Source organism: Solanum dulcamara, chromosome 6 (genome assembly GCF_947179165.1).
Source record: "Solanum dulcamara chromosome 6, daSolDulc1.2, whole genome shotgun sequence".
NCBI classification, from domain to species: domain Eukaryota; kingdom Viridiplantae; phylum Streptophyta; class Magnoliopsida; order Solanales; family Solanaceae; genus Solanum; species Solanum dulcamara.
Window position 1 is genome coordinate 71,471,686 of NC_077242.1, and position 26,771 is coordinate 71,498,456.

The 26,771-nt window shown below is 34.9% G+C and overlaps 1 protein-coding gene across 1 annotated transcript; it reads left to right on the forward strand.

The window, feature by feature from the left end:
- The first annotated feature begins 23,568 nt into the window (after window positions 1–23,568).
- LOC129892637 (umecyanin-like) lies at window positions 23,569–26,424 on the forward strand. The gene is made up of 2 exons (XM_055968221.1): window positions 23,569–23,882; window positions 25,905–26,424. Exons 1-2 carry the CDS (start codon window positions 23,678–23,680, stop codon window positions 26,276–26,278), a joined length of 579 nt encoding a protein of 192 aa, XP_055824196.1. The 5' UTR covers window positions 23,569–23,677; the 3' UTR covers window positions 26,279–26,424.
- Window positions 26,425–26,771: the final 347 nt, after the last annotated feature.

Here is a 26,771-nt window from a genome sequence, read left to right on the forward strand (position 1 = left end):
TCCTGTTTAATGACACAAAAACTCCAAAAAAACGATGTTCGCCTTTTGAAAACAACTAATAGACTCATAAAATTTGGGCTCAACATAGTTGGTCACACATATTTCAGTAAATTCATTGACTAATAGTCTACTACACACAAAAAATTGAGATAATCTTGAATCCTGTTTTGTAACACAAAATTCAAAAAAGCAGCGTACATGCACCTTAATAGGATTTTACCAATGGATCCACAAATTTTGAACTAAAATAGAGTTGGTCATATATATTTCAAAAAATTTGTGAACTAATACACACAAAATATTGAGATAATTCTGAATTTTTGTTTCGTCATAAATAAACTTAAATATAAGCATTGTTTGAAGAGTAATATGAACCCACAAAATTTAAGCTCAAACATAGTAATATGAAGAAGACAAAATTATTTCAAACACTAACAAAATTAAAAGCATGCTTTCTTTCTAAGTGAGGAGGCCTGGTTATTCACATTACATTTGATGGTTAGAGTTGAATCGAAATTTAAGCAGTGCAAATTCTGAAAATTCGCCGGAGAAATATATCTCTTACATTATCCATAATTTATGAAAGTATCGACGTAATATTATAGATCTGGTAACTATATAATAAGTGAAACTTTGTGGGTACGATGAAGGGTACTTTCAATATTTCTACTATTTCATTTTTAGTTTCAACTCGTTTTATCTCTCGATGACACGCATTTCATAATTAAGTGTGATACAATTTGGTTTCAACTTTCATTCCACATCCGGATCAAGCTTCTCACATGCCTCCAAACTTCCTGTCAAACAACAATTGACTTGAGATATAGTAATATGTAGAAGATAAAATTATTTCAAGTATTGACAAATTAGAAGATTTCTTTTTTCAAAGAGAAGAGAATGGATCATTCACATTTCATTTGATGGTAAAAGGCGAATCGAAAATTAAGTGGTGAAAAATCTGAAAAATCCTCAAAAAATAATAGAGATGTCTTTCACATTTCTCATAATAGGTGAACGTATTGATGTAATTTCATAGTTCATAAGCTTAAAGAAAAGAAAAAACAACCCTTGAATGATTCGCAGACCTCAGAAGCTTGTGGGAAAATTTAAATATATCTTACTATTATTAGATCTGACATTACATATGTTATGAGATTGATAAGCCAGTAAATACTTGCTCCTTGTCAAATACACCGTCAAGTGCCTATGTGACAATATGGCCAAGATCTTGTTCTATTTGCTATATGGATGATGATTTATCTTTGTAAATACATTTGTTTTTTTTTCCTATTCTACCAACCCTTTTTTATTTTACGTTTCTCATTCAGTATTCGGTACCTGTATATATATTGAAACTTAGATTGATCTAAATTTGTGTTGTGTAAGGCTTATTTAAGAAGAAAACGCTTTTCAACAAAAAAAATTCATATCTAAAATTCAAATTCGAAATCTCTAATAATAATAAAAAATTCTATCCATTCTACCACAATTCTTAATTAACCCGTTTTTAGCTTTTCTTTAGGATTATGAAAACACGTTTGCTTGAATTTTGCACTATGCATTGCTGACTTTTTGTTTGAGCAGTTGCTACGAATTTCTTGAATGCATATTGCTTTTTTTAAAAAATTATTATTATTATTTTAACACTAATAACTATAAGAGGTATTAGATTAAATTATTTTTCTCTCTTTCTTAAATGAGTAATTAAGAATTATATGCATTTTGAATGATTAAGATAACTTTTTTTTTTGGTAATAGAAGGAATTATATTACTCTACCGAGAGTATTGCAAATGGTTTCCGGGCTGTACCGATACATAGTTAGGGGCCGTAGCTTGGCCTAAGTTCTTAAAATTACATGCTTTGATACACCTAGTATAAGTAGTTCTCAGAATGTCTGCCTCAAAAACATCTATGACACACATCTGTGGAACTTTCAATAGGCTTGTTTCTTCCAAAAATGAGCACCTCGCTCCCTCCTTAGCTAGACTGTCCGCCACTTGATTTTCTTCCCTGAAAATGTGCCTAATGGTTGTGACCTGCAACTCTCTCATAAGGTACCTGCATTCAGAGATTATATTGTTAAAACATCCATAGTTGTTAGAGATCATTTGTATAGGTTGTAACGAATTACTATTGACTTCCAACGGTCGCAGATTCCTGGACAAAGCTATTTGCAAGCCATAGAGGATGGCTAGCAACTCTTCTTGTGCCACATTAGTGTGGGCACATGATTTGATGTAACCAATTACCCATTCCTTGTTATGGTTTTGAATAACTTCTCCTATCTCACCTATCCCAGGTTGTGTTGGAAAACCCCCATCAGTGTTTAGATTGAAAGTGTTTTTTGCTGGAGATTTCCAGCGCATTTGGACTTGAATTGGTTGTTCTTTTCCGAGGGGCTCCTTTTGGTTAAGGAAGTAGTATTCTCTTGCCTGTGCGATAACATGCTTAGTGCTTGTGGAATTTCTTTTATTTTGAAACAAGTTCTCATTCCCGCTTTTCCATATTTTCCACATACAGAAGGGCAGGATTGCTTCCTAAGGGATCCAGGCATCAAAGGATTTGTTTTCCAGGAGGTTCCAGTTATCATTCCAATTGTTGGAGTTCATTTGGGATGAATCAATGTAGTCCACAAATGTGCTGAGACTTACAATGTTTTCCCATAAAGTTTTGGCTCTGTTGCATTGGAAAAAGATATGGTCTATATTTTTAGAATCTTGTTCACAGTATTTACATATATGATCGACATTTAATCCAATCCTAAGGAGGTAATGGCTGGTGGGAAGCCTCTCATGTGACAGAAGCCAGAGGAAGGTTCTTATTTTGTTTGGGGCTTGGATGTTCCATATCCAGAATTTATCAGAGGTGGTGTTATTCTAGCATTGATCTTGATTGTCAATGAGTCTGTAAGCACTTTTAGTGGTGAACATCTTATTTTGAGTGAGGTCCCAAGTGATCAGGTCTTCCGCTATGTTAAGGGTTGGGAGGAAACTATTCTTGATAGTTCTAATTAGGTGTTCCGGAAGGGTGGAGGATAGAGAGGATAGACCCCAGATTCCATCTTTACACAGGGAGCTGACCATAAGACTTTGGTCTTGCTTAGTTACAGGTCCAAAAATGTGACTTCTGATTGTTCCAAGAGTTGGGATCCACCTGTACTCTATGAAGTTGACTCTATTTCCTTAGTTTATAATCTATCTAATACCTTTGGTGCATGAAGCCCATCATTTCCTTAGGCATTGTCAGGTTCTAGAGAAAATGGGTTTGCTGTTTGGGGAGAATCTATTATGACAATATTTATGATACATAACTTTGATCCAGAGGTATTGGGAGTTGTGGTACATTCTCCAGGCTAGCTCAACATGCATTGATTTATTCTTGACCTCACATTTTTTCATTCCAAGTCCTTCTTGATTTCTAGGCTTTGTGACAGTTTCCCAGTTCAGGAGATGTATTTTCCTTTTAGTGAAGGTTGTTTCAGATGAAGTCTCTTTGAATTTTATCAATACTAATTCTTAGAAGTCTTGAAGGGGAGGCTAAGATATTGTTTAACATGTGAAGGGATGCTGGAAAGGGAGGCTTTTGCTAGAGTTATTCTACAAGCCATGTTGAGAAAGCTTGCTTTCCAACCATTACACTTGGCTTGAATGTTATCAATAATGAACTGCAAAATTCTTATGGGTAGGTCTTGAGTGAAAGATAGGAAAATCTAGATATTTGCCAAAAGTATTTTTGGCTTGGATGTTCAGGATTTCAATGCACCTATCTTGAGTTTCCCTTGAATAATTAATGAAAAAAATCACTTTGGACTTAGATAGGTTAAGCTTTTGTCCAGCATTTTTGCAGAACTCATTAGGGATCCTAGAGATAGTGGTACAACTAGGAGGATCTGCTCTAGAGAATAGAGTTAGATCATCAACAAAGAATAGATGGGATATCTTAGGCCCAGAGGCCCAGTCATAGAGATGCCTATGGACTTTCAAGTTTTATTTCCAACAGCTTTCTTAATAGTTCTGGAAAGTCTTTCCATACATAGGATAAAGATATAAGGGGATATGGAGTCCCCTTGCTTGATGCCTCTAGAATGTTTGAAATAGTCAGTGGTATCACTATTCACAATGATGGAGATGGAGGAGGTGGCGATAAAGGACTTGATGAGATTGGTTAGTTTGTTGAACAAATTTAAAAAAATTAGGGTGTCTTTAATGTAGGACTACTCTATTCTATCAAAGGCCTTTTTAAGATCAATCTTAAGAATCACATTTCCTTTTTTCCCTTTCATTTTCTTAAAGTGATTGATGTATTCGTGTACAATGATAGCATTGTTAGAGGCTCTTCTTCCAGCTAGGAAACTAGTTTGTCTAGGTCCTATAATGCTATTGAGGTGTACTTTTAGTCTTAAGGAGATGATCTTGGTAATAATTTTATAATTGATGTTAGACAAACCAATAGGCCTTGAGTTTTTCAAAGAAGAGGCATTGCTACATTTAGGTATGAGACGGAGGAGGGTAGTGTTTACCTTAGGGTCTATACTGCTAGTTGTTGTGGCTACAATCGCACATGCAAGTGTACTAGTCTCTCAAGTAGTAAAGCGACTCTTTCAAGCTGGATGTCGAAACCACAGGGACCTTAATGAGGCTAATTATTTTTTTCAACGAACTACACTAGTTATGATTGTGTGATGGATTTGAAATAATTCAGTTATTAATTTTAGATGTAAGAAAAGTTATTACGAATAAAAGCAATGCAGTAATTATGTATATTAATCAGATTATGAGAAATTCCAGGGCTATAGCATACGGTGAAGTCAAGCTTACTATTCTTTGATCTCACTCTCCGATGGGTTATTTAATTACTAATATAAAAGGGTTATTAATCCAATCATGGTCTTTTGACCTATAATTACCTATCTTTATCGTCAACCTAACTACATCATTGAGCGGGGATAGGCATGAAATAATAAAGACGCATTAAACCATCATCCTTTATAATGAGCAAACGTGGTATATATGTATGTGCCACGAGCATCCTATATACGTATCATCCTAGGTTATTCTAGTATGAACACATTTCTTCCATTCTTTGATCTATCTACTTTTCCTCTTTTGAATCCAAGGTAGATAACACATATATTCTAATGCTGGCCAAACATTAAAATCATAACAACGAGAATACAAGAGTAATTAAAATCAATAACCCATCATCAACAAACTCAAATAATCTTAAACCATGACTCTGTAGCTATAGCCCCCAAAATTGGTACTTAGCTACTCATGTTCAAATGATAAAATAAGTACTTAATTTCATACAAATTAATGTGTACAAGTAAAGAAACCTAAAATGCTTGTGTTCTTCTTTCTCTTTTTCTCCCCCAAATGCGGTTGCTGCTTTTTACAAGCCATAAAAAAATCTATTTAAATACCATCCTTCAATCATTGATGGACCAAGAATAATAAATAATTCAAAAGTCTTTGGCGCGTTAGTGGCGTGGTGCGCCACTATCGCGCCTGCAGAGCAAATTTCTCTTTGCTTTTCTAAACTCCTGCATTTACTTGAACACATACCTTAGTGCATACTTGATTGATATTTCATTCAAAACACATAATTTAGCTCTAAGATATTCTTAAAACACCAACTAAATATGGGCAAACATGGCACATGAGCTCATAAATATGCCCAAGATCACCACCCCATACTTAGGCTTTTGTTCATCCTCGAATGAACACCTGGCTTATGCATTGACGCTGACAAAACATGAATATAAGGTAATCCAACTTAGCCACACAATGGGCATCTCATTAAGCATGTTCACATCCACATGACTAGTTCAACACCTTCTAACCTCAAGGATCGACTCTATAATAAAGCAAAGTCATATATATCATTCAGTTGGCCATCATATAAGTAATCAATCCTTACAATTGAACATGTGCCTCTCCACAATTGAATCACCCACAATCATTCAATTAACATTTTAAACCTCAGTGGGTATACAATAACAAAGTCGCTCACTCTCTCAAACGATTTCATGTGCCACAAAGATTTGTCATAGGCTTGCCCTTAGTGTTTTGCTCTATTAATACATGAATATGATAGTTTGGGATCACTAGGTCTTCATCAGTTATAATGTAGGTTGAGGGACAGATAAGAGCAATTATCTTGTTATAAATAGTGACTAACTTTCCTAAGCGCTTTGACACATTACACTTCTCGTTTGCTTAACTTCAAACACCCATTTAGGCTTACCCATTCTTCTTTCTTATCCCCTCTTAGGATCTCCCTTCCTTTCTTTCTTCCTTTGTTTATCAACCTTGCTCTTTTATTTTTATTACATGATGTAAGTCTATTTCAAGAACCACTACCCATTTCATAAGCTTCATATTCTCTTACCTTTTTGTTCTACATTTTATCTCTTTTCAAAGCGCTTAGGATTTTTGGATCAGATTAATGGCGCCAGAAAATATGGGGGTAAGCTTTAATATAAGGCCGCCAAAGAAAATTTTAAGGCTCAACACGAGTAACTAGGGATTAAGCATTCGGGTTAGGCACAAAACAAGGAGAAACAAAAATAAGGCTATCAAAGAAATGCCTATGTCATTTTCTAAACTCTACAATCTTTATTTTGTTTCACATACATACAGGGCAAGATTGGCTATCAATATATACACACATAATACATCAAATCCTTACCCACATAATACATCAAATCCTTAACCACACATGTCACATGTACAACTGAAAAATGCTAACTACAGGTCACCAACTACACAATCATATGACTTTAATGTTAAGCATGTATCACTTGAATCAAATACAAGAGCTTAGGTGTCTTAAACTAGTCATTTTATTTCATACCATGCTTTATATCATGCTTTCATTCGCGTGCGTAGCCTAGTCAGACACCTTATATACAACTACTAAGAAACCTAAAATAAAAATGCACTAAACAGAATCTATACAATAATACAATGAGAATTCCAACTATCACCCCACACTTAAACAAAGCACTGTCCCTAGTGCACCATTTTAATATTAGTCCAAGAGTGAAAGAAGGAACTCTTTGAACCACCCAGTCGTCCTCTCCGCCAATAGTGGTGGCAGTGTCATCCACAACCATAAGAGCAGTGGTAAAGGTATCATCTGGCTTCTCATCTTTATCGTCATCGCCCATCTCATCAATTGTGGGCTCATCATCATCTAAAGGCTCTTGAAAAGCTGGGCCCATCCGGCACATGTACATAGCACTATCCGTGAGAGGATATCTATTTGCTAATTCAGCGATCTTATTATCTATTACTCGACGACCATTAATTTACGGCAACAATTCTGCCATACCAAAGATACGGCCCATTCAATTTTCATTGTGAGCTTATCGGTTCACGAAAGACAACACCTTTCCTTGGGATGTATCATTACCCTTAGTTTTAGTCATATTAACCATATTACAAATCAAATGTGGTACCCTTTGTGCACTTAGATCATGAACCTCTTCTTCAACTCCTTCAGTCCACAAAAATTGGGTTGTCATACTACTATAACAGAAATGCCACTTCTTATTATTTCAAAATTTCATCATATTACGACGTATCACAGATCTAGCATTTACCTCATCAAGTGATAAACCAAACCAAATCTTTCCTGCCAAACATTAGACATATGCTTACTTGACAAGAATACACTACAAAGTATTTTCAACCACACCTTAGCCTCACTATTAAAATATGCATATTGCAGTGTAGTGTGCCTTCCGGTGACCTTTGCCCTGTCCCATCGTGCAAAAAAATTAACACCGCACAATGTATGATGAATATCTCTATAAGGTGACTGTTTTTTTATGTCCAAGTATTTAGAATAATCATAATGGGGCGTATAGTCTTACCCCTAACTTCCACATTATTGCTACTAAACTGGTCAGTATTTTAATTCATATAAAATTCATGGACAAGAGTTAGTTGCACTCACTTGGGTCTTCAAAGATGAACTGAAGACCCAAATTGTACACCATCTCATAAATTCGAGGGAATTCCATCTGTAGCCTGCCCTCATTAACATACTCATCTCCCATATATTTCGCCTCTTTTTGTGACTTAAACCAATCCAACCCATATTGTTCCACCGCTTACTTGCCGAACCTACGTGGTGGTAGTCTTGAACTTGCTTGTTCAGCAGATAAAGAAGACCCACTTTTTTAGGACCTTTTGCTACCCACTCCTCTTTCTACTTGCTTTCCTTTAGGTACTATTAGGGATAATAAATGAAGAGTTTATGGAGAGAGAAAGTCAGATTTGGACCTTGGTGGTGTTTTAAGGATGGTGGGTGGCTACACAAGGAAAAAAATGGTGTTTTGGAGTTTTAGTAGGTGTGTGGGATAATTTAGGTAGTGAAGAAAGGTTTATATAGGAGAAATTGAAGTGGGAAGATAAAGGGGAAAGGCTGTGGGAGAGTAAGGGTTGGATAGTGGTAGAGTTGAGGCTGATATAATGGGGTAGTTGGAGGGTTTTGGGGGTTTTTAAACTTTAATTTTCTAATTTTTAGCCCAAACACGCTACTAACGCGTTAGTGGGGTGGCGCGCCAGTATCGCACCTCATCGGGAAAATTCTAAAGTATTGGTGTAATAGGGGTACGTCGCGCCACTATCACGCCTAGATTATGCCTCAATATTTTACTGCCTGGCACACCGCGGCGTGCCACTGTTTTCCCTACAAAGATCCTCTAAAATTTAGACACTGGCGCGGTGCGCCACTATCTCACCAGTCTGATTTTTCTCTACATTTTTCACTCTTCGCATTTCATGTCGCTTTCTCTTTCTTTGCCTTACCTCCTATCATTCTACGTATCAACTTCACAGTGTTATATAAACAACACAGTGGGTTGCCTCTCACCTAGCACCTTATTTTTGGTCATGGCACGATGCTTTACCTATGTCTAAAAAAATATTCACACAATCAAAATCTATTTTAAAAGCAAAATTACAAACTTTAAGTCCTATGTGGTTATACCAATCATGGGTTGCCTCCTGCGCAATGCCTGATTTACCATCACGACATAACTCAACGCCTTCATCATTCATCCTCAAGTTCTACAGCTTTCTCTTCACTGTCCATATCATTACCAAAGTAGTGCTTGACTCCTTGCCCATTAACTAGAAATATGGATGTTTTTGATGTGTTCTACAGCTCCATGAGGTGTCATATGTACCACTTCAAAAGGGTCACTCCACTTGGATCTTAACTTTCCTGGAAAGAGTTTGAGTCTAGAGTTAAAATGTAGTACCTTTTGCCCTGGTTCAAAACTGTGAGTAATGGTGTGCTTATCATGCCATCACTTTGTTTTCTCCTTGTAAAGCTTAGCATTTTCATAGGCATGGAGCCTAAACTCTTCCAGCTCATGCAATTGGTCCAACCGCTTTCTTCTTGCTAACTCTGGATCAAGATTCAGCTTCTTAATTGCCCAATAGGCTTGGTACTCTAACTCAACCAGTAAGTGATATGCTTTACCAAATACCATCTGATATGGAGAAGTCCCAATGATTTTTTTATGCCATTCTGTATGCCCAAAGTGCTTCATCTAACTTTTCTGATCAATCTTTCTTTTGTGGATTCACAATCTTTGGTAATATCTGCTTCACCTCTCTGTTGGATACCTAGACCTACCCACTGGTCTGCGGATGATATATTGAAGCCACTTTATACCTCACCCCATACTTAGTCAAGAGATTCTTCACTATTTGATTTATGAAGTGTGATCCTTCATCGCTGATAATTTCTTTAGGAGTGCCAAATCGAGTGAAGATGTGCTTCTTTAGAAACTTGGTCACCACTTTTGAGTCATTAGTGGGAACAGCTACAAACTCAATCCACTTGGACACATAATCTATTGCTAATATAATATACACTAGTTTCCATAAGATGATGGAAACGGAACCATGAAGTCCATGCCTCATACATCAAAATTTTTGACTTCCAGGATGTATCTCAATGATATTTTGTGTCTTTTTAAGATGGTGCCCGTTCGTTGGCATTGCTCATAGTTCTTCACATACCCTGCAACATCTTTAAATAATTTAGGCCAAAAGATACCATATTGAAATACCTTATACGCAGTGCGCTCTCATCCATAATGACCACCATATAGTGATGAGTGGCAACTATCTAACACTTGGCACACCTCAGTTTCTGGCACACACCTTCTTACCTTTTGGTCTATTCCCTAGTTGAATAAGTAAGGCTCATCCCATATGTAGAATCGGACCTCATGCATCAACTTATTCTTCTGTTGTGAGGTTGTATCTGGGGAAACACCGCATAACCAGGTAATTGACTATATCGGTGTACCACGGTAATTCAGTCAACTCTAGAGCTAATAGTTGCTCATCAAGGAATTTCTCTTTGATTTGCATTTATTCCCCAAAATGTGTCGAACTCTCTAACCTGGAAAGATGATCGATAACTTGATTCTCATAGCCTTTGCGATCCTTGATCTTGATGTCAAACTCTTGTAGCAACATGATCCATCTTATGAGGCGTGGCTTTGCATCTTTCTTGTTGAATGGATACCTAAAAGTTATATGGTCAGTTTAACAATTACTTTAGTACCTACTAGATAGGATCTGAATTTGTCGAATGCACATACCAGCGCCAACATCTCATTCTCGATGACTGTGTAGTTAACATGAGCTGAATCAAGAGTCTTGCTTGCGTAATAAATAGAGTGGAAGATCTTCTCTTTTCTCTATCCAATACTGCCCCTATTTTTACAACACTAGCATCGCTCATAAGCTCAAAAGGTAACCTCCAATTGGGAGCAATCAGGATTGGAGCTCCCGTTAGTCTCTTCTTCAATAACTCAAAGGCCCTCATACAGTTATCATCGAATGTGAACTTTATTTCCTTTTCTAACAAACTGCACCTAGGCCTGGCTATTTTTTTCAAAATCCTGAACGAACCTTCTATAGAACCCTACATGTCCTAAGAAACTATGCACTCCTTTTACTGACATCGGGAGGGGGGATAACTTCTCTATTACTTCTATCTTAGCTTTATCTACTACCAGACCCTATTTTGACACTTTGTGACCCAAAACAATCCCCTCCGTTACTAAAAAATGATATTTTTCCCAGTTCAAGACAAGATTTATCTTTTCGCACTTTGCTAACACAAATCGAATGATTTCCCAAAAACTGAGAAGTTATCCATAAAAATTTCCACAGAATCTTCGACCATGTAATGAAAGATTGCCATTATACACCTTTGAAAAGTTGCTAGAGCATTGCACAACCCAAATGGCATATGCTTAAAGGCATATGTTCCATAGGGACAAGTAAACGTAGTTTGTTCTTGATCTTCAGGTGCAATTGAGACCTGATTATATCCTGAATATCCATTCAAGAAACAGTAATACTCCTGCCCTGCCAACCTATTTAGAATTTGATCAATAAAAGAAATTGGGTAGTAATAATTTCTTGTAGCTTTATTTAACTTGCGGTAGTCTATGCAAATTCTCCATTCGGTGAATGTTCTAGTGGGGATTAACTCATTATTTTTGTTTGTGATCACAATCATTCCTTCTTTTTTTAAGCACAGACTGCACTGACTCACCCATGTACTGTCTGAGATAAGATATATGATACTTGCATCTAGCCATTTAATAAATTCTTTTCTCACCATATCCTTCATCACCGAATTTAATCTACGCTGAGGTTGTGCGACTGGTTTATGCCTTTCCTCTATGAAGATCCTATGCATGCACAAGGCTAGACTAATCCTATGTAGATCAGCCATCTTCTAGCCCATAGCTTTCTTTCTTCATTGAAGCACCTCCCGAGCTGCTAGAACCTGCATTTCAGACAAGGAAGACGATAGGATTATCGATAACATGTTATTGGGATCGAGGAATACATACCTGAGATGAGACGACAATAGTTTCTACTCCAATTTAGGAGTTTCGTCAGTTGAGGGTTTGGGTGAAGGACCCAACACTCTATTCAATGGTTCTACCTATTTTTCCACATGCTCATATTATGAGCATCTAATACACCGACTAATTTCCTGTGCTGTCACAACACCTCCTATGTCTAGACCCATTAATACTTTTTCCGTAGGATCCCTTAATTTCATGTATTTCTCTACCACTGCTTCATCAATCATCGTTATCGCTAATAATTCTTCATATATAGTAGGCAATTTCAATGTATTATACATATCAAATACTTCCACCTTATCATGGGCTCTCATTGTGAGTCGCTCGACAACTACATCTATTAATGCCCCTCTTATTGCCAAAAATGGGCATCCCAAAATAAAGGGAAACTTTGGATCTGGCTCAAAGTCTAAGATGACAAAGTCCACAAGGAAAATGAGAGATTTCACTTGGATTAAGACATTCTCAATGATTCCATCCGGTTTAGCCATTGAGCAATCTGCTAGTTGTAATAAGATGGTGATAGTCTTAGGATTTCCTAAGCCTAATTTCTTGAACATAGAGGTTGACATCAAGTTTGTACTCACACCTAATTCAAATAGTCCCCTCATATTCACCCATTTCCTAATAGTAACCTGCACCGTGAAACACTCCAGATTTTTCTGCTTGGTTGGACGCTTAACTTTATTCAAGATTCTGGAATTGCACTCCTCAGTGAGTGCCTTTATTTCATACTCAGCCTACTTGCTCTTGTTGGCCACAATATCCTTCACATATTTAGCGTACTTAGGAATTCCCTGCAAAACATCAATCAAAGGTAAATTAATTTGTATCAGTTTTAGCAAGTCTATGAACTTCGCAAAGCACTCCTCTTCTTTATTCTTCTTAAACTTCTATAATAATAGAGAAGGAGATTTTGTTTTTGGTTCTTCGACTGCCTTTGATTCGCTGGATTCACCTTTTTCCCCAACTCATTCTTTACCTTTAACCTCTGTTGGCTTAATTTTGGGAGATAATTCAGCTAGGGGGAGGCCACTATGAGTACTCATGGCATTCACTTATTTGGGATTTGGGTCGGTGTTACATGGAAAACCACCTTGTTAGGGAGAGCTTTGTGCACTTGACAATTGCCCAAGCTGTTTTTCTAAATCTTGAGTAGCTAACTGATTTTAACTAACATCTATGGCTAACTTAGCTTGGTCCGTCATGATCTGTTTCAACATATCCTGTATACTCATGCTTTTTGAATTTGTTGAGCTCTGATTATCTTGGTTTTGATTATTATACCCTTGGCCTTGATTGTTGTACTGATGCCTACCTCTTTGTAGTCTGAATTGGGTCTTGCCCTTGATGTTGGTTTTGCTGATTTTCACTCTATGAAAAGTTCGGATGGTTTCTCCAATTTGGATTGTAAGTATTTTCATAATTCTGGTTACCATCACCGCTAGGTGCATTACCCATAAAATTCATTAACAAAGAATTAGCTCCACAATATTCTATCGCATATTCACTACTTCTACAAACCTCACACTACATTGGTTGCGGCTAAACCATATTTATTGAAGCCTGCTACTGCTGCCCCAATACCAAATTGTTAAAGCCTGTGGACATCATATTTTGCATTGATGCAATTTGTGCCATCAAGGTGGTCATAGCATCAACTTCCAACATTCCTGCTTGCTTCTTCACCACCAATCTGGTTTTCCCTCCAGTTCATTCAGAATTCTTGAGACATATGATTCAACGTGTAAATAACTCATCATAGGTTTTCTCCAACACCTGTCCACCTACAGCAGAATCAAAAAAAATTTTGGTGTTGGGTTCCAACCCCTCAATGAATATATGGACCAATACCTCATTGTTTGATGATGGTGAGGATAACTAATGAATAGAGATTTAAACATGTCCCACACTTGATATAAATTCTCTCCCAATTTTTGTTTAAAGCTTAGTATTTCGCTTCTTAGCTTGGTAGTCTTTCCCGAAGGAAAGAACCTGATTAGAAATTTACAAGCCAAGTCATTCCACGTAAGTTATGAAGTTGGGTGGTTCCGACTTCAAACACCTTTTTGCTTCTCCTAACAGCGAAAATGAAAACAATGTTAGCTTCTCATAATCAGGAGATACCCCAGTTGGTGTGTAAGTGTCACTGATTTCCAGATAGTTCTGGATGTATACTTGGGGATCTTCATGAGGCAATCCAGTGAATTGCTCTACAGTGTGCAAGAGTTGCACCATTTCTGTTTCAGCTCAAACCTACCTCCAGTCGGTGGTTTCAAGATGCTGGAGGTGGCATTTGATGTGAGTGGGACTGCTACATCACGCACTATCCTTGCTGCCATCTCAACAGGTACCTCTCCTAGCAAGACCTCTTCTTCCAAGTCGTTATTATTCTCCAGATTAAATTTTTGTATTGAGTATTGCGAAACCGCTGTTTGCCTTTTTCGCCGAAAGAATCATTCAGGCTTAGATAATGGCTCTACTAGCTCCTTGTCTCTGTCCAGTGTAATGTCTCAGTTACCTGCAAAAATTCACAGCTAAGATCAAATTGTTAACACTAGCACAATCAATATAAAAACTTAGAAAAGATAAATTGCCTAATTTAAAAGTCTCCGCCGCCGCCGCCAAAAACTTGTTATGGCTACAATCGCACACGCAAGTGTACGTAGTCTATCAAGTAGTAAAATGGCTCTTTTAAGTCGGATGTCGAACCCACAAGGACCTTAATGATGCTAATTATTTCTTTTCAACAAACTACACTAGTTGTGATTATGTGATGGATTTGAAATAATTTGGTTATTAATTTTAGATGTAAGAAAAGTTACTATGAATAAAATAAATACAGTAATTACGTATATTAATTAGATTTTGAGAAATCCTAGGGCTATAGCATAAGGTGAAGTCAAGATTATTATTCTTCGATCTCAGTCTCCGATGGGTTATTTAATTACTGATCTAAAAGGATTATTAATCCAATCATTGTCTTCTGACCTATAATTGCCTATCTTTATGGTCAACCTAACTACATCGTTGAGCGGGGATAGGCATGAAAAAATAAAGACGCATTAAACCATCATCCTTTATCATGAGCAAACGTGGTATATAGGCATGTGCCACGAGCATCCTATATACGAATCATCCTAGATTATTCTAGCATGAACACATTCCTTCCATTCTTTGATCTATCTACTTGTCCTCTTCCGAATCCAAGGTAGACAACACTTATATTCTAATGCTGGCCAAACATTAAAATCATGACAACGAGAATGCAAGAGTAATTAAAATCAATAACCCATCATCAACCAAGCTCAAATAATCTTAAACCATGAGTTCGTAGCTATAGCCCCCGAAAATTGGTACTTAGCTACTCATGTTTAAATGATAAAACAAGTACTTAATTTCATACAAATTAATGTGTACAAGAAAAGAAACCTAAAATGCTTGTGTTATTCTTTCTCTTTTTCTCCTCCAAATGTGGTTGCTGCTTCTTACAAACCCTAAAAAATCTATTTAAATGTCATCCTGTTGACACCCAATTTTGACTATCCACCACGCAAATTAGCTATCAAGGTTCTTTGAATTTCGAATATTTTTGAAATAATTAGCTTTTATAAAAAATAAAGATATTTTCATATTATTCTTAACTATTTTTATTCTTAACTATTTTATTTCTATATAACTATGTCTTTGATTACAATTTATGTAGTTATTCAAAAATTATCTCAAAAGGATTTTATTTTTAACTAAATACAATGTTAGTTAGGTTAGTTTAATTATAGTTTGCATTTTTAAAATTTTTAGTTTTTTCTAAAAAAATAAAATAAAATCAATCTCCCACATAGAAAATTGTATGAAAATTTGAAGTTTTTGGAGCTTATATAAAGGCTCATATTCTTGTTAAGAAGGAGAAAGAAGTGGAAGGTTTTTTAGTCACCCAAATTAGAAATTTTCTTAACTTGACTAGGATTTTGGACTCTTGTCCCCAGTCTAAAAGTTGTGAAAATTTCTAATTTTCAATCTATATTTTTCTTCAAGGAAAATAAGAGATTGAAGTCAAAATTTAGGCTAAGAACGGTGTTCTTATAACGTCGAACTCACGAAGGTTCGAGTCTAAATTTTTCATCTTTTTTTTTTTTATAGATTGGAGTTCCATCAAGCTCTTGGGTGGTAGTGAAGTTGTCTTCCGCTCATTGTCTTCAGTCTTGCTGTCCGAAAAGAGGTAAAATCTTTTCTCAACTTTATTTTATTTAATTATTTCATGTTTTATATTTAGTTGATTCATAGTCTTATTTTTTTTTAGTTAGTATGTATTAAGAATAATTAGATTAATGATATAAATTTATTATAGTTAGCATGTGTTAGGATTAATTAGCTAGCATATGTTAGGATTATTAATGAAAGCACTTAGTTTTGTTCATTATTTTTCCAAATAGTTTTCCTGGACAATATAGATTTTCATGTTTTTAATTTCTTCTTTTAACATGATTTAGATAATAAAAAATATACTTAAAGTTTTTATTTAATTAGAACTTTCAAGGCCTAATTGATTTAATCCTTTCTTTAAAATTAAGCTAGTTAGCATGTTGTTAATCACTTCTAGGATGCCCATCAATTTGATATCTTAACATATTATGATATATTCATTTGTTTAGTTTAAAATGAGTAGATGCTTATGTAATTTTATTTTGGTGCATGTGATATCAATTCGAGTCCATCTTTGGACTCCATCCTTGCATATTGTTGAGTTTTGAGTCTCTCATCATCTTGCTCTGAAAAGAAGGTAATATTCATGATTTGAATATTTATATTGGGTTGTATACAGGAAATAAACAAGTGGTATATAGTGTGTATACAGTTTGATATACAGAAATAATATTGTATACAGTGTATATAACTGCAATATACAGTGGAATTGCTTAAGGCCTAAAACGTAGATGGACCAATAACTTAGTCCAGGCGTACAGAAACTAAGTGTTGGACCATATTTTCATGTATTATTTATTGTTCATTTATATTAATCCTGGTTGTAATAATTGATTTACTTATGTTGTTCATGATTGCTTAGATATAGTTTAACTTAATTAGATTCTCATACAGATAAGTCATTTCATGTTAATTTACTTTTTAAATGATATTCTACTTTTATTTAGCCATTTTAATAAACTTTACTTTCTTTTCATATTATTTCCAATGTATAAGCTTGATTATTTTTTCAAAAATAGTTTTAAAGTCTTTATTTCCTTTTAAATTAATATTCTCAAAAGTTAGTCAAATAATTTTCAAATCACCGGATAAACGCACGTTAGCGGCCACTTAGAATGCTTAACACCTTCTCAAAGTGGAAATAAGTAACCTCGTACCTTTTTCTCTGAATTTTTAAGACTTAAATCTGTTAGAGTCTTTTAAATTAAGTTTCTTAATTTCTTTAAATGGCGACTCCTCTTTTCTAAAATTGTTTTTTTCTTTATAAAGTTAAAATTAATTTTAAACCATCATTTTCCGACATAACACATCCTTCAATCATTAATGGACCAGGAATAATAAACAATTCAAAAGTCTTTGGCGCGTTAGTGGCGCGGCACGCCACTATCGCACTAAGAATGTGTATCTGTAGTTTACATGCTGGCGCAGTGCGCCACTATCGCGCCAGTAGAGAGCCTCTGAAGTTTTGCTCCTGGCGCGGCACGCCATTATTGCGCCTACAGAGCAAATTTCTCTTTCATTTCTTATGCTTCTCCAAACTCCTACATTTACTTGAACACATACCTTAGTGTACACTTGATTGGTATTTCATTCAAAATACACAATTTAACTCCAACATATTCTCAAAAAGCCAACTAAATATGGGCAAACAAGGCACATAGGCTCATAAATGTGCCCAAGATCGTTAGTCTCAAAGGTGGTTCTGTAGAAAGTATTCACTTTCTCCTTGATGTTCTCCCAAAACTTTTGGTGGAAAATTGGATGAATGCCATCAGGGCTAGGGGCTTTGAGGGGCTTGAAAGAATTGATGGCATTTCTGATTTCATTCTCATCCAGAGTTCTGTCCAGATGAGTTCTTGTGATGTGGTCAAAGGTGTTTGGTAGTTGGTTTGTGGTTAGTTCCCATCTTATAGATTATTTAGTGTCAGTGGTGTAGAGGTTGGTGAAAAAGGATATGGTGTGGTTCATAATATCTTCCAGGTAGGTAAACTCAGCTCCAGTGTCATCCTTCAATAGAAGAATTTTATTTTTCCTTCTTCTATTAATGGTGGAGACATGGAAGAACCTTGTGTTGGCATCTCCCTCTGTTAGCCAGTTGATTCTGGACTTAGTTTTTCACAATATTTTCTCAAAGTGTAACATGTTGTCATACTTAAAGAGGAGATCATCTTCCAAGTCTTCAAGAAAAGGATTGTGGTGGTAGTGGGGGTGATATTTGGATACATGTATCCTAGCTAGTAGCTTTTTCATTTTTTGGAATATGTTTCCAAACACAGTCTTGTTCCAAAGCCTACTTTCTTTTTAGAAGGTGGTAATGGCATGGATTAGTTAAGAAGGAGGGTCAAAACACTTATGGACTACATCTTTGAAGTCAGGGTGGTTGTACTACATTGGTTCCATTCTGAGGGTGTGTTACCTTTTCTAATCCTACCATTATCAAAGGAGATTTGGATAGGACAATGGTTAGAATAAGTTCTAGAGAGATGGACAATGTCAAAGTCTGGGTAAAGGGTTGCCCAGTGGTAATTAGCAAGACATCTGTCTAATATTTCAAAAATGAGGTCCTTCCTGTTCTTGTATCTTTTATTAGTCTAAGTATATTTGATACCTTTAAACCCCAAGTCTATCATTCCACAACTATTTAGGCATTGCAAAAGAAGATTGGCTCTTATGTTATTGATTTGCCTGCCTCCTACCTTATCTTTAGCTTGGAGGACTTCATTGAAGTCTCCTCCAATTAGCCAAGGACCACAGTAGGTTTGGGAGATTCTGATAAAGCTTTCCTAGAGGGCAGTCCTATTAAGAAATTCATTGCTAACATAAATAGCAGTAAATAACTAGAGAGTAAAGTTGGGTAATACCTTAACAATTACATGAATGCCTTAGGGGGTGTCATTCAGGTTGTCCATCTTGAGAATTTATTCATTCTACATAATAGCAATGCCTCCAAAGAGGCCCTTAGAAGCTGATTGAATGTGAGCTCCATAGCTCAAGTCCAAAGCAATTCTACCATGATCTTTTATTTTTGTTTCTAGCAAGACTAGCATGGCAGGCTTGTGGAGAGCTACCATTTTCCTACACTACCTTTTGAATTTGGCACTATTTTCACCCATTATATTCCATATGATGAAGTTCCTCATTAGGGTTGATGATTGTGGTGGGGTTGCTAGTAGTCCCTTCCTCCCTTCCCATTGAGGTAGGTTCTCCCCGAATTCAATTAGATTCAGGACTAGTGATGGTGGTATGATCTCCATCTAATTTTTTAGATTCAGAGTCATTTTCTTCACCTCTAGTAGAAAGCATGCTAAAAAATAGCTACATTGTAGGGCTCGCTGAAATTTTTTAAGGTTGAGTCTTTTTATGAGCCAGGTCTCTACATTTGGCTCATCTAATGCTTCTGACAGTTCCTCCATTTTCTTGTTGGATTGCCTTAGCATTTCAAGAGCTATAAATGTTGGTTCTCCTGGGTTTCCTTCCATGGTTGGTTGGTTTAGTTGGATGAAACTTGGGTTCAGGTTCTTTAGGTTCAGACCTGGGAGTGGGAAGAATGGGAGTTGGGTTGCACCATTTCCATAGCCATGTTCCTCTCTACTGTTGATAGCGCATTGGGGTTGCTTAGTAGCCCAATTTGGAGTAGTGCTTGGGTCCATAGATTTTGACCATAGTTGGTGAGTGCTAGGTTGATGCCCTCTCTAATTATTTAGGCCACAAACTTGGGATTTTCCATTACTATAGAGATTGGTTGGTTCTCCAAAAGTATGGTTAGTATGATTGATCTCCCTTGGAGTGCTAGTTTGAGCCATGACTCCGGGGTGTGATCTGATGGGGTGGTGTGGATACAAAGATAAGTGGTGGGGGAGTAGAGTTGTTCATTTTCCTTAGAGGCTCTTTCCAGAAATTGTTGTTGAGGATTTGGTCCATCCTCATATTTTGTAGTAGTGGGGGTTGGTTTGGAGTTATTAGATGTGATGTTTGGGGTTATTTCATCGACAGTAGTGTGATGATTACACTCTGCTTTGACAACTCCCATGGAGGAAAATTCAATTCCTCCCTTGGGGGGAGACATAGATGATGAGATAGAAATCAAAGTGGACCCTCTAAAGTTATTAAACTCTTTGGAAAGGTGAGAGAATATTATCCCACTTCTATTAATGCTACTAAGTTTTGGGATTTGGTAGCTTTTTAATGGATTTTCTGTGGGTCCCTTCTCTCTAGTCTCAATTTGGGTGAGACAAGTGCTTCCCATGGAGTCTCTTGGGGTTTGCATCAGCTCTGTCTCCAATCGATAGCCCTGTTTCCTCTTCCCCTTAACTCCTTGCTGTGAGACAGAGAGTTGAGAAAGGTGTAGGGAAGGATCCTTACTCTGAGGTGTACTGTGGGGGTTGAGGGATGAGATAGGTTCAAAAAACTTACCTGTAGCCTTATCGAAGGCTTTTACCTGTGTCAGTGCTCTGTGGTTTGATCCCCTGGCCTGTGTTGTTCCTTCTGAGTTCAACTTTGCTTTCCTTCTTTTAGGAAATACCACTATCTTCCATTCTTCTTCATTTTGGGGTTTTGTAGCTGAGTTTGGATTTGATGGCTGTTTATCAGTAGGTTGTGTATTGACATATTTTCAATTGGTATGGCCGACTTACCACACGATGTGCATAGGGAACCCTCCCCTTCGTAAATTACTTCCTACAAATGGTTCCCAATTTTAACCTCTTTCATTACCGAGTTGCCAAATGGTACCTAGATGAATATTCTTGCATAGCGGTCTCTCAAAGTTGATGAGGTACATATGTCAATTTTTAGTAGCACCCCTAGTTTCTTTCCTATCTTTTCTAGTATTTGCTTGTTGTAAAACTCCGTTGGTAGGTGTGGGAGTCTTACCGAGATGGTTGTGTGGGTGAGTGTTGATTCGTAGGGGGCAAAGTTTGATTCCCACTTCTTAACACGAAGGAAGTTCCCCAGGTCCTCCATGGATGGATTTGTCTCTATTTTTCGGCTTTACAAACTTCGCTATGTAGAAACTCCAGCCAATATCGATTAAGATGAGATTTTCGGTTGGTTTTCATAGATCTGTCAGCTTGCTTCTGAGGTATTGATGTGGAATCGTCTTTCCTATTAATTTGACTATGACTGAGAACTTCCATGGTTGGTAGATTCGTTGTTTGTCTTCCATTGAGAGAGGAATTGCATCCTTATAGCTTTCCTCGGTGTGGCCGGCCTTTGGCCTTTCGTCTCCCACTTGCAGTATTTCATAGTCTCGATTTAATGTGGAAAGTTTGTCGATTAGGATCTCCTTGAAGGAGGAGCATTGAGGCATTTCCTCGTCCCTTTGTATTAGTATGTCTGTGGGTCTGGGGGTTCCGACGATGTACTCGATGGGGGTTCCTCATCTGTGGTATTGTCGGTCATGTTCTCTCTCTAGAATGGTCTTTCTAGAGAGTTCCGTAGATATTTGATTAAGATAACTTCACATTTTGAAAAAGACATTTACCAAACTCATAAAAAGAACTAAGCTAATTGATAACTAGATGTTATATTTGTGCATAGGCGTATGCACTGATGCATTATCGTCCACCTCTATGATAACTATCGATTATTTTTTTCTGAATTTTAATTATTTAGATTCGACCGGTTATTAAGTGTGATTATTTTTTAAGTTTGAATGGTACTTATTCAAATTTTAATTATTAAGTGTTTATTTTATTTTTACAATCTCTTTATGTGTTTAACTAGGTTTGGATAATTAAGATTTATAATAAATTTTAATTTTAAAGAAGCAATTATGTTAAAGATTTTTGTAAAGATGAAATTTCATCACTGGTCTATCATTTTCACCATTAACTATTGTTGCCGTAAGCATTATTGACTACTCAACTACACTACTATAATTAATTGTCATCATCACTAGCCATCATTTATATTCATTATCATCAATCATCACTATCTCAATAACTGTACCAATCATAAAACTCCTTATTAGGACCTCAATTCAATTTTTATTCATAGCAAAAGTAACTTTTAACTGTCATTCTCGATTAAATGGGCAATTATATTAAAACACAAATTATGAAGTGGAGTGGCTGATGGCCCCCGCCCCCGTCCCCGTCCCCGCCAGCCCCCCCTCCCCACCCCGGCACTGTCCCCCTCCCTTCCCCTCCCTCAAAAAAAATAAAATAAATAGAAACACAAAGAAAAGAGTTTTCAAAAGAAAAGGACGTACTAACTAAAAAAGGTAACAAGAAACCCCTCTACGAAAAATATAATATTCAAAAATGCACTGCGACAATTACTATATTTAATGTTATTTTCTTATTAATTCATTAAAAAATGATATATTTTCACTTTTAAAAATAACTTATAGCTTTAAAGTTATTGATTTACTTCTAACTAACGGTATGATAGGTAAAATATCATGATAGATTTAAATTTCATACTGAATTAACAATTGTCACATAAATTGAAAAATAGAGAGTAAATAATAGGAGTGAATTTTTTTGAAATGTCATTATTAAGATATTATATTTCGAGTTATAACATAATTTTATAAGTTTAAAATTGTAGTAGTAAAACTCTATCAAGTTATAACAAATTTTAAAATATAATGCAGTAATTAATTTATTAATAAACGGATTAAAAAAAGATAATAAATGTATTAATAGTAATACTGAATTCCCAGTTAAATCAGGACTCTAATTTTAATTTATAAATTAATTATATTTTATTAAGTAACTAAATAACAATATATATTTTTTAAAATAGTGTTTTATAAATGGTAGATATATCAATACTTAATTTTCTCCATTTAATTGGACACTATTTTAGTTGTAATTTAATGAAAAATTTATAAATAGTAATTGCACAAAAGTCCATTTATTTATAGGTTGTGATATTTTAAGATGTGTTAGGTGATTTTATAATAGAGCCGCCAGTCCATCATTGAACTTGTATTAAAATTTTACCTAAACAAAGAATTCAAACCAAAAAAAATAAAAATAGGTAATATACATTATCTAGGACCGGCATGATCCAAGAAATATTTTTAATCCTCAAATCATTGACTTATGCTAAATGCTTATCTCAATCGATGTGAAAAAAAATTACTTCCCGTCCAAGATTAGTTTTTTTTTTATATATATAAAAAAAGTTTGATTCCACTAATTTTCAAAGCTAAATTAAATAAGATCAATTTGATATTTTATATTTTAATTTTGAAATTCAATAACAATATGATAAGTACCACAAGTTGCAATTTTTTTCCATCTTAATTTTTTGTTGTTTTTTTAAATGCTGATGAAAGTAAAAATCCAGTTTTACTCTCGAAAAATGAAGCTGGACAATTAATATGAGACAGAGAAAATAACTTACACACAATTCAAGTCTGACTTTTGAAATTTATAAAGCAAAAATTCTCAACTACTCCAATAGGTATTAACCCTTGGCTTCTTCCCTATTTATTCAACAAAAACACAACACTAATATGAACTACAAGATACAAATTAAATTAAACTAAACACAAGGGGTGACCAAATCCATTGAGAACATATAAACAAGTTAAGTGGAGATGGAAATTATGGCTACAAAATTTGGTTCATCATGTGCTAAATTATTATTATTAGTGTGTTTGTTGTTTGGTTGTGTTGTTGAAGTTATAGTAGGAAGAACATATACAGTTGGAGATAGTTTTGGTTGGCAAACTCCTCCTAATGGTGTTGTTACTTTTTCCAATTGGGCTAACCAACATACTTTTGTTGTTGGGGATATTTTAGGTATGTATATACTTGCTTCTGTCTATTTTACTTGCTATGTTTTTCTTTGCACATCTTTTAAAAAAATATATATATGATTAAAAGAATAATTTGATTATATTATCTTTATTTACTCTTTAATTTCAGTTTTTCTTTTCACCATATTAATTGAGTAAAGATAAAGATGAAAAAAATAAATATTATATTTTGATTTTCTAAAATGATAATTATTTTGGTTTATTTATTTATAATAAGCATGACAATTAAAATGGATCGAATAATAGATGGATTTTTATTGTTAATAACCATGATAATAACTGACAGTTCAAAATATTTAAATCACAAAAAATTACGATTGAAGAAAAGCTCGTTTGACTCTTAAAATTCAAATGATGCCACGTAAATATTGATGCAAATCAAATAGATTTACCTACCATCACACAACTTATTTGATTTTATAAATATTTTTATACACAAACTTAAACTCTCTTTTCGTTTGAAAAAAATATTATTTGGTTTTATATATGCTTCATGTTTTATCCAATTAGTACTTTTATGAGATAGGAGTAGTTATTAGTTTCAATTATTGGGTGAAACAAGAATGTCTTGAAAGATGGAAAAAATTAGTTGAAAAAAAATAAACAGCCTAATTGTGGTGACATGATACAATTGAAAGAAAGTTGATCGGCAATATTCTTCTATAGCAGGTCATCAATCCATTTTGTAAGCAATACTATACTAACTCACTCTAACACCTCTTTTATACTCAGACCCAACTAAAATGTGTACAATATAATATGAGGATCCAAACATAAAAAAATCTGACTTCAATACTATATAAAGATATGACATTTAAAAATAATTTAATTTGAAAAAAAATAACTTACAAAGGGAATTTCAAATGTGGGACTCTCACTCTAACCGTTCCCAAGTGTAGTATGTCTCATGGAAGCAACAAAGGAAATCCACAAATTCTTAGAATAATTAAGAAATATTCAACAAACAAATTACTTAATCTAATAGAAGGCTAAATTAGTGCGTTACTACATGTCTAAATATACTTGAAGATAAACTCATAATTCTCTTGATTATGTGGCCACTCTATTTATGTTGATGGTGCAATCATCGCACTATCATATGTCTAATTGAAGATTAAAAAAAGAATTCTCTGAATCCCATTTTATAAAACAACCAAGCTAATATAATATTAGGGGTGAAGATAAATATCAAAAAATCGAACAAAACCAAATTAATTTGATTTTTCGATATTTCAATTCGGTGTCGATTTGTTTCCGAAAACTTTGACTTTTTGATTCGATGTTCGGTATTAGGATCACAATTCCACGATACACCGAAGAACGGAAGTTTTATTAAATAAATATAAAATAATATTTAAAATTTTATTACTTATATATTTTGACTCAATTCCACGATATTGTTACTTTATGTTGTTAGTTGTTACTTTGAAGTGTGAACAACTAATTGATATTTTTACTTATTAGTAAATGGCTATTTGGGCAGTGAAGTGTGAACAACTAATATAACTTATAACTTAAAAGATAGAGTGTGAATTGTGAACTACTTTATGTCCTTTTTATTTTTGATTTGCACCGAAAAATCATTTTAAAAACATCAAAATAAATTGAACTGAAGTTGAAAAAATCGAACCGAACTAGTTTGATTTGGAATACGGTGCACACTTTTTCAAAATCAAACATCAAAGAACTAAATCGACCTTTAACAAAATCAAATCGAAAAACCAAACACCCGCTCCTAAATTATAATTCTCGTTAAAAAAATGGTTCACATTCATATATACCTATTACCTTCTACGTATAATAAATAGAACACGCTTGTCTTTTCCACTAAGAGACTTCTATTTACCGAATTAAAAAAATATTTAACTTGTTTTTATTAAGAAGAATATTACATGGCTTTAAAAAAGGACAAAATATCATGTGGCTTAAAAAAAAAAGGTCTACTTGACAGCTTTTAGGTCATTTTTAAATATGTACACTTTTAAAATTGCCAATTTTGATGCAGAGTTCAATTTCAACAGTGGAGTACACACAGCAACAAAAGTAAGCAAAAATGCATTTGATAGTTGCAATGCTGCAAATCCTATAGATAATGAAACAAATGGTCCAGCAAAATTCACTCTTAATACTACTGGGGATTATTATTTCATTTGTACCATCCACTGCAACCAAGGCCAAAAATTAGCGATCAACGTCGCTTCGACCGGATCTCCGTCTGGAAGCCCTTCTCCCGGCTCATCCCCGGGTACACCCCGTGGCAAGTCGTCTCCTCCTCCTCCTTCTCCGTCTCCATCGGGATCCGTATCGACTAGGGTGGCTGCCACTGTTTCATTTGTCATATTAGTGCCCTTTGTGTTAGCACTAACACTTTTGTCTTAGTGTTGATATTGAAAATTACTCTGTTGGTGTTTGAAATTAGTTTTATAAATAAATAGTTATGTGTTTGATTTGAAATGTTGAACCTGATAATAGTCGTTGATGTGTTTGATGAAAAAATACTGATAAAATTACTTAGCTTATAATATATTTTTAAATATTTACCAAAAATGTAAATACATTAAGTGTTTACAAGCTTAGCTTATAATATATATTAAATATTGTTTATTGGAATAAGAGGGCGTTCATAGCTTTAGTTTTGGTTTAAACATTCTATATATTCTAGAAGCAGAAACAACAAAGATCAATTGAAGAAGAAAATCCAGCAAAAATTATTCAAGGAGTATTGCAATGATTAAGATATGTAACTGTTAATTATAGTTGTTACAATTATTAATGGCTAAAACAATTAGGAAATTGACAAAATGAATGTAATACCCCAACTTAGGATAAGAAGTCACACATAGGCAAAATACAAGAAAAGTGATGGGTATAT

Coding starts and splice junctions, on each gene's coding strand:
- LOC129892637 (XM_055968221.1), top strand. CDS start 23,678: ATGGAAATTATGGCTACAAAATTTGGTTCATCATGTGCTAAATTATTA. Junction 23,883..25,904: donor TGTTGTTGGGGATATTTTAG/GTATGTATATAC, acceptor ATTTTGATGCAG/AGTTCAATTTCAACAGTGGA.